Source organism: Morus notabilis, unplaced genomic scaffold, assembly GCF_000414095.1.
Source record: "Morus notabilis unplaced genomic scaffold, ASM41409v2 Scaffold1379, whole genome shotgun sequence".
Taxonomy (NCBI): domain Eukaryota; kingdom Viridiplantae; phylum Streptophyta; class Magnoliopsida; order Rosales; family Moraceae; genus Morus; species Morus notabilis.
Window position 1 is genome coordinate 339,099 of NW_010360711.1, and position 9,378 is coordinate 348,476.

General features: G+C 31.6%; 1 protein-coding gene across 1 annotated transcript; it reads right to left on the minus strand.

Annotated features, from left to right (window-relative positions):
• Positions 1–998: 998 nt before the first annotated feature.
• Positions 999–5,604, minus strand: LOC21396566 (auxilin-related protein 2). The gene is made up of 9 exons (XM_010097134.2): positions 4,465–5,604; positions 3,966–4,213; positions 3,671–3,849; positions 3,468–3,591; positions 3,281–3,378; positions 2,928–2,993; positions 2,514–2,603; positions 1,523–1,699; positions 999–1,404 (listed from the first exon to the last, which is right to left on the minus strand). Exons 1-9 carry the CDS (start codon positions 5,064–5,066, stop codon positions 1,348–1,350), a joined length of 1,641 nt encoding a protein of 546 aa, XP_010095436.1. The 5' UTR covers positions 5,067–5,604; the 3' UTR covers positions 999–1,347.
• Between the last annotated feature and the right edge of the window lie 3,774 nt (positions 5,605–9,378).

The window sequence follows — 9,378 nt, forward strand, 5'->3', positions numbered from 1 at the left end:
ACAATGAGCTATTAAGCTTCGAGAGACTTGAACTAGAAGACTCAACACCTTGAGGTTGCATTTGAGAATGTTCTCTTTTTAAGTCCGTTAATTTTACCGATTTAAGTTTAAAATTTGAATTTTATTACAGTAAAAAACTCTCAGAAATAATCACATCTAACTTCTTTATTACAGTAAAAAAACTCTCATATAAAGTCACATCTCAACTCAAATTAAAAACTTAAATCAACGAATTAAATAGGCCATAAATTAATGACTCAACGATACTAAATCCTCTCATTCGTTTTTACATTACATCTATTACAAGTAGATAGATTTGCAGTTCTATATACTTATATAGTACTTTACAAAAACAAAAAACAAATTTAAAGGAAGCACTTTCAATGCAAAAAGTATTCTTTAAGCCTTTTTTTTTTTTGGCTCAAAAAGATTTAAGCATGTTTTTCTTTACATGTCAATTTCTTTGAATTAAAAAATATATAGCTTTTAAAACCTTAGAATTAATTAATAATTTATATATTTAAAAGTTGATAAGTTAAACATAGATTAAAATAAATTAATGAATTAATCAATCGATAATTTATTAAGATCAGTCAATCATTTATTAAAAAGAATCAACATACACAAAAATCCTTTTTTAAAGTGAAAATTTTCCATTTAACAAAATTAAGGACATTCACTCAAAGCAAGCATTAAAAAGGTCAGCGACAGTAATTTTTTCTTACGGAAGTATATTTGAAAAATCAAGAGAACTCATACAACCTCACACCCAAAAAAAAAAACAGGCTAATGTTCAACGATCAACCAATTATGCTAAAATTAACATACGCAAGGAGCATAAATTATATTTCCAAAACAATACTTAAGAACACAAAATAACTTCTCAACAGTCAAGCAAACAATAATAACTTCTCAAGAAAAGACGAATCACAAATCAGAAGTTCCGAGGGAAAAAAAATACAACCGAAATAAAAAAAAAAAAAAAATGCACATGTACGTGCAAAAAGGAAAAAAAAAAAAAAAAAAAAAGAAATCGTTCAAGCAACAACCATAACAGCACCCCTCTCCACGCTATTGAAATCTAATCGTTCAATGGAGATTGTCAATCAATGCTCTAATGGGCAAGTATCAACTATTGATTGTAAATGGTATAATAGTCTAATTTACATTAACATACATAAACTTTTTACTTTTTACCAGTTGGCGTCCCAAATCGAACAAACACCAAATGCATTGCAGCCCTCCTGCTGCACTCCCAATGCTGCAAAATAGCCGTATCTCAGAGAGTACAAATGCGTACTCCTCCTGAATAGGAGTAGTTCATATACACCAAAAAAGACGAGTTACTCATCGTAACGAAGAACGAGAAGGAAGTTCTTCCTTCTCGAACTTCTTCCAAGCTTCCTGTTTCAGCATCAAACCAGATTTAGCTTAATGCCAAAAATACTAGAAACACTAGTTCAAGTACGAGGACCTTTTTCTGAGAGTCAACAGAAACATTGCTAAGTATTGAGAAATGTACCTGAAGGATATCAAAAACCTTCTCTGCAGTAAACTTTCGCTCAATATTGGCTCCTTTCTGTTGAACCTTATCAGGATGGACACACAATTTAGCCTTATTATAGACCTTTTTAACCGAGTCAGAAGTAATTAAATCTGTCAGCAAAACGGGCTGCCAACCACATTCAGGCCAAAGTACCTGTTCATCATTCCAGAATAAAGGGTAATGTCAGTATTGATAAGGTCTTGCTCGGTAATGCAAGATCGGCTAAAAATTCTAATGCAGGAGGAAGGGGAATTCACACCATTCTAGTAAGACAAGTAATAGCAATGCCGGGATATAAACAACTATTTCTTGAAACGGAAAACAATTTGAATACACGCCTTTGACAACACTTAAACTTCATATTTCCAGTAGGAATGCATCATTTACACCGTAAAAACTGGAAGGAACCCTGGATTTTTAAGCCTAGCAGATGTAACTTATCACTTGCACTGATCATTACTCTTGAGTTGGGTACAGTCTAAAATAAAACTCTTAGATACGTTAGGAAGCATGTGGAGGAATCAAAATACACATATCCATATGCAATAGGTTACAGTCTAAAATAAAACTCAATCTTAGACACGGTAAGAAGCCTGTGGGAGGAATTGAATTACACATATCCATATGCTACTTAATGAGGCGCATCTGCGTTACAATGTTTAGCAACCAAAAAAAAAAAAAAGCGCCTCGTTAAACGTATATACATATTTTCCAACAGCATAAATTACTATCACTAGCTTTCATCATTATGTTCAACAGATATTACATGTTCTATCGTCATACATGTTGCCACAAACGACCTCTGTTCAAATACAATCTAGTAGACAACACGTGATAGTTTAACAATCATGTAAGACATGTTAATGTAATTTCACACAACAGAAGACAATGAAGAACTGATTATTTCTGTACTAAATCCAGAAATACAAGGCAGAATATAAAAAGTAAAATACAGTGTAGAACATACATAGTGCAATGACGACAACAACGCACGAATGTTGCCCTCTTTCCCAGCAGCCCAACGTTTTATTCCAACATTCAGAGTCTCAGCAATTCTCTGCAAGTGCATTTAAAATAGTCAATTAAAACAACAACCATGAAAAGTCATAATCCTAGGGAAAATTAAAAATGTTAACAACAACAATAACAAAAAATGATATTTATAAACAAAAAAAAAAAAAAAAATTATATAGTATCACCAAAAAAGAAAAAGTTCCTGAACCAAAAACATTAAAAAAACTAGTTAAATACGTTAACAATGACTAGTTAAGAAATCATATTTTAATTTGAGTATCCTTATAAAAAAGTTTTCCATGCGCATAACAATGCTAATGAAACAAACCAAATACTTTTTTTTTCTTAGAACAAACTAAATACTTACATGCCTCTCTTCCTGCTCTTGCTGAGCTTGAAAATCCCGCTGTTTCATATCATTCAGTGCATTGTGCTGCATAAAGAACAATCAAAACCTTTGATTGTCCTGTGCAAATATAAGTATGACAAACAGCTGAAATGTAAAAAATATGAAGTAAAAGATTTCCAGAATTATTCCATAAACAACATTGGCAATATAGCCATATGTGTACAATGCACCAGTCGGGCAAAGGCCAAAGAAGAGTGAGTTGACTTCCTATATGGAGTCCTTGAGAAAGTTGTGCTAGAACTTTAAGATAAAATTGTCAAATTATGTTTGAGAAAACAGAGACACAAGGTTTCAAAGGAAAGTGCACAGACCATACGCTCCTGGGTTTTTCGTTGTTGATCAAGTTTTTGCTTTCGTCTTGAATCACTATCCCCTCTGACTTCTTCAAATTGTCCAGACATTTTGCCGTCTTAAGAAAGAAAGTCAGAAGTTTTAATACATTTCCTTTTTGAAATTTGCAATGTTTTTAACTGAATCCAAACTTCGATAGTAAATTACCTCCAAACACTGAAAAAGGGTTATTAACAATTACATTAGCGGAAGGGGACTTCTTTATGCTGGGCGAAGGCACTTCAGGTCGAGGTACTCCCCTTTTGTTAGTAGCAGCATCAAATAAGGGATCCTGTAAGTGGGTCAGAAATAAATAATCTACTCAAAAAATGTTGGAAAAGGAGTTTCACCAACTATACTTGTGTCCTCACCATAGTCGTCGTCCTTGACCTCGGTGCACTGTTTGATCGAGGGCCGTGCTTCACACTGAAAAAGGATTCTAGGTCATCTCCACTCGAATGAGAATTTGAGCGTCCATTTGCATTATTGTGAACGCTGCCCCTGGCAAAGTCCTCAAGTTCGTCTAAGAAAGAGACATCCGAGCTCCTAACTGTATCAAAATGCACGTTTCAATTAAAGAAGAAGAAAAATAACTCGGTGAACCTTTTGCAATTTTTTTTTAAAAAAAAAAAAACCATACATCCCGTTTTTAGCCAAAGGATATACCTTTAGGTTCCCGTGAAACTTGTGTTGCTATTGGAGGGGATTTCAATCGTGGAGGTTTGATGCCTCCAGACTTGTTGAGTTTATCAATCCCTTCCATTTGGTCCGTTAAAACATCAGAGGAAGCATATGCATTTTTCGAAGTACAGACAGAAGTTGATTCTAGCACAATAAAAGGATCTTCCGATGAAGTGAAATTTGATTTAGTAGAATGAGGAGTTGATTGACGAGCGCTATGTTTGCTCGCACTTCTGAAGAACAACATGAAAACAAGATAAAGCCGTTAATTTGACACATTAAGCAGTAGATTAACACTATATAGCCCAGTTTAGTATTGCTTTTGGAAGCTCCAAAAGTTCTTTACACAAACAAAAATGGTCCCAGATAAGTTTTAGAGTGGATTTTTTTAATTCATAGAGGGCAAAGTTTATCAGTGTTGAAATTCTACATCTTTATCATTCAATCAACCCAATTAAATATCACTTTTTCAAATTATACGTACCCGTCATTGGGAGGAATATTGTCACCAAACCCAGGTATCAAATCATCAAAATTAGAGGTTGTGTTCCCACTTGAGCCTTTTGGTTTCGCGTCTGCTTGAACAAAATCGCCTAACAAGTCATCAATTGGAGCACTCTGCTTCGGAGGCGAAGCAAATGGCCCAAAAATATCGTCGCTGTTCGAATCATTATTCGCGGAAATCGAACTCTTCACCCCAGGCATTCCATCAAAAATATCGTCACTACCATAGGCGTGGAACGACGAGGTATTCCCATTGGAATACGAGAAGAATGACTCGTAATCAAAAGATGAACCACCACCACCACCAGCAAATGATTGCTTCGGGGGATTAATGTGTACAAAAATATCATCGTAATGACCGGAAGCTCCATTATTGTAGGGTTTCGAATCACCAATGGAGTCAAAAATCCTATTTTGATCGCCGAGAACATTAGAAGGTTTGGGGTTTATATTCGAATTCACACCGAAATTCCAACTCTGTGCATTATTATTGTCGACGGCTATCTTCGATGCGGCCATTGGAGCCGCTTTTCCTTGGGGTTTCAACCCATACCTCTCGGTCAACACACCGAACTCGTCCATGTTCAAACCTTAACCAAATCGATCAAATTGAGCCAATAATCGAGGCGCGACGGACGATCACAATATCGAAAAAGAAAAAAGCACAATCAGGCAATAAAAGATCAATAATTTAAACTATTTTCCGATAAGCAGATCGAGCCACAAACAGGGGATTAGCAAATTCCGAAACACCGCTCGAAATTCTCTACGAAAATTAGGGATTCTTAGGGCTTACACGACGACGTTTTGTGTCCGTGCCGGAAAATTGATGAAATCCGATCAAATTCAGCGACGATCGCCGGATCTGAGACGGCGGGGAGTTTTCCGGTGATTGGAATTGGGCAGAAAGAGAGGGGAATTGAGTCGGGACGGTGAGGAAGATTTTGGCGGGAATAGTGTGATAGAGAAAGAATGATCGGATAAAATTCCGGGATTAGAAAGCCAAGGGGAAATCGAAAGATCAGAAAACTCCGTTGCTCTCTCTCTCTCTCTCTCTCTCTCTCTGTCTCGCCGGATTTGTGATTGTGAAAATGGCGAAGTGAAGATTTAAGTGGCGGACCGCGACATATGCCACGGCGTATGAGTTACGAAATTAATTATTTTCATTATTTATTTATTTATTTTTGTGTCGGTGACGTTGCACTGTGTTGGATGCTTGGACTACATCTGGCGCCACACCTACTTTACTTTTTTTCTTCTTTTTCTTTTCGAGAGGCAAATTAATAAGCGCTTTTTTGCTTTTTTTTCTTCGAGAAATATTGACGAGTGCAAAAGAAAAAATATATTAATAATAATAATTTTGGATTTATCCCATGAATATTAAATTTTTTTATTTGTAACACGCAAATATGTTGGTTTATCTCGTGTTCAAATTTTGTTAATTTTAATTTTTTTTATTTGTATAAAAAATTTTAAATTAGTTTAAATTATAATTTGAGTTGACGTTTCAATGTATATTAAAATTTTAATTTGAATAGAGATTAAAATTTAAATTTATGTTTAGTAGGTATAAAAAACACAGTTTAAACGATTAAACTTAATAGAATGCTAACTTTTAAATTGGACAATTTAATTCAGTTTAAATAGAAAATACAATTCAAATTGCGTGCTTACTAAATACGAATTCAAACTACTTGCTCTAACTGAGATGAACTGAGTTAAATTAGTGAATTGGGGCTTTGAAGTGGGAAGAAAACGCAACATATATCACATATCTCAAGACATATATGGGTTGTTCTTTTCCAATGAAACTCAAAAAAAGTTTAAACTCTAGTTACAATTTTATTTAAATTTATGTTCTTTTATAAAATTTGAGTTTGAACTCGAGTTTAAACTCGAATATGAGGCTAAACTCGAGTTTAAGTTTCCCCTTCAACTCGAGTTCATAAACTCAAACTCAAGTTAATGAACAGTGGACGCGTTTGGAACTCGTTCTAAAATGATTTTATTTTTTGTATGAAAAGGAAAATGAAAACATTTTTTTATCTCAGACAGAAATCATTTTTAAAAATGCGTTTGGTAGTTTTATCAAGAGGTTATTTTCAGTGTAAAAAAAAACCCATTAATGTCTCTATTTCTACTCGAGATAGGATAAAATGAAAATAAAAAATGAAAAACGACTAAAAGTCATTTTTCATTTCTCTCTCATTTTACACTAAACCAAAAAATCGTTTTTATTTCTGTTTTTTATTTTTATTGCGCCAAACGCCGTTTTGAGAACATTTTCATTTTTTCTTTCTCGAAAAATGTAAAAAATAAAAATGAGATCAATTCCAAATACGGTAAGTATTTTTTCTATTCTTAAAAATGCCATAATATTTTCGTTTTAATTTTGATTGAGATGATTTTTTTCTATGCATTCACAACGAAAAGACGAATAAAACCTCACTCATATACCCTATTAAAATTTTTTCATCACCATTGAGTTTTTATTAAAATACTATCTCAATATAAATTTAAGTTTTGACCCACCCAAACATAAACTCAAAAAGATTCTCAATTCAAATCATAACTCAAATGTACACATTTAAACACAAACTCAAGTTATAACTCAAACTCAACTCAAGATCATCACTCAAGTCACTATAACTCAAAAATGCAAAAGAACAACCCATAAAAATTTTGACATGTTATTTAATTTTCTATTTTTCTAATATTTTCCCTAAAATGTTGTAGGTGAATTGATTTCCTTCAAAGAGCTTTTACTTCACATCAAAGAAAATAGAAGATAAGAAGTGCTTTTCTTTTTTCATTTAATGTGTTTGTTTACAAAATCAAATAATATACAGTAATTTGATGGATCTTACATGATATATGACACGAGTAGAAGTACCTAGACATATTGTATTGCTTTCCAATTAATAAAGCGTATACAAAATTTACTTATATACTTTTAATCAGTGAGTATGTTACAAGTCAACGATTACCTTTTAAAAAAAAATCAAGAATTATTCAATCATGTGAAAGGAAACTAGTATTTACATTGAAAAATAATTATCCTTAAACACTAAGTAAAAAATTTGTTTATTTTTTTATATTTGAATAAATAAGTAAACATTAGAAAATGAATCAATAATTTTTATTCGTATTCTTTTATTTATTTTTCAAACTCATCTTGCATCCTATAGTTTGGTAAACATACTCTCACAATTATGATTTAACATACAAGGAATTGATTAAATAATGGTAATTAGGTAACTAGAATTACTGTTAAATTGTATTAGATTATGACTGCAGGTTTCATTTATAACTAAATTTATACTTGTATTACTGAGGTTTAGATCTCGAATCTTGCACAATGTTGAATAAATAATGATGTATTGTTACTATTAGGATTGGGATTCTGGCATAACTCATAAGTTTGCGATCTTACTTCAATTTTATCTTTTACCTCCTTAAAAGAGAGAATCCGTTTCTCATAGGGGCCATTTCGTTGCCTCTTACGATTCGTTGACTTTTTGTTGTTGATAAAGAAAAGGATTTAGGTTGCATTTGACAATGCTTCTTGGAGCTCAAAATCACTTATCTAGTCATTAGAAGCTGATAATGATATTTGGTAAAAACCATAAAAAGTGATTTTTAAATTTTTTTTGAAGAATCTACGGCCAAAATAAGAAGCATTCTAAAAATAACTTTAACTTTTAAATTGTGCGGGAATCAACATAGCACAATTAATAATTATCAACAAAGTTATATTAAATAATTAATAATTAATTACTAATTATATTATATATTAATTAATAATTAATAAATAGATATACTTAATAACTAATAAATAGATAGTAATTACTTAATTATTAATTTATTACTATTGAGTTTTTAATAAAATAATAAATAAAATAATAATAATTTATTTATTTAGTTAAAGATTAATTTTCAAAAATTAATTGCATAACCTATTAACAATAAAACAAGTAATAATAGGTTATTAAATAAATAATAAATAATTAATATATCAATCATATATTATGTTAATTATAATCTATTAATTAGTAAATAGTTGGTAAATAAAAAATAAATAGTAATTACTTAATTAATAATTAATATTAAATTATAATTATCAATATGCAATATACTAATCAATAATAATTACTAATTGATAATTAGTAATTAATCATTATAAAAAGAATAATTACCAAAAATTTTACTATTTTTAGTTATTTAGCATATTAATTTATTATATATATAGTTTAATTACTAATTTACTCATTAATGATAATTTATCCATTATTATTATATTAATAATATAGTAAAATTTATTTACTAAATAATTATTAATTATTAATTACTTTATATATTAATTTAAGATTATTAATTACAATCATTTAAACTACTTACATCAATTAAACATCACAATTTACTAAATGTTATTACACTATTTTTAAAACCAATAACACTTATATAATTAAACTTATTAATAATACTTAATTATTTTTTGTAACAGTAACTTTTTCGTTAGCACAACAAAAAATAATTTTTTCAGAATTTACAGCATTACTAAATTGGCTGCTAACTTTCTTTGAAATCGCCACCCGTCGATTTCTGATTCAAAAGCATCTTCGGTGGAATCCACGTGGCAGCGCGTGGTTAATTTGCCCACTAGTTGGACACGTTTCAAAGTCCCGTTGCTTGAAAAAACGGTCTCACACAGAACACGTTGCAGTGTATCTCACAAGTGAAGAAATTGGCTGACAGCTATGTCACGTGTCACGCGTTCATTCGTTGACGTGAGAATGTGGCGGGTCCACCTGTTGCATTTACCTGTCACACCTAGAGCCCAGAGGCACTTCTCCTGACTGTGGGTTGCACGCGGGCATCATGGCCGTCCATGATC

Coding starts and splice junctions, on each gene's coding strand:
- LOC21396566 (XM_010097134.2), bottom strand. CDS start 5,066: ATGGACGAGTTCGGTGTGTTGACCGAGAGGTATGGGTTGAAACCCCAA. Junction 2,604..2,927: donor AAGAGCAGGAAGAGAGGCAT/GTAAGTATTTAG, acceptor ATGCACTTGCAG/AGAATTGCTGAGACTCTGAA. Junction 1,405..1,522: donor AGGTTTTTGATATCCTTCAG/GTACATTTCTCA, acceptor ATGCTGAAACAG/GAAGCTTGGAAGAAGTTCGA.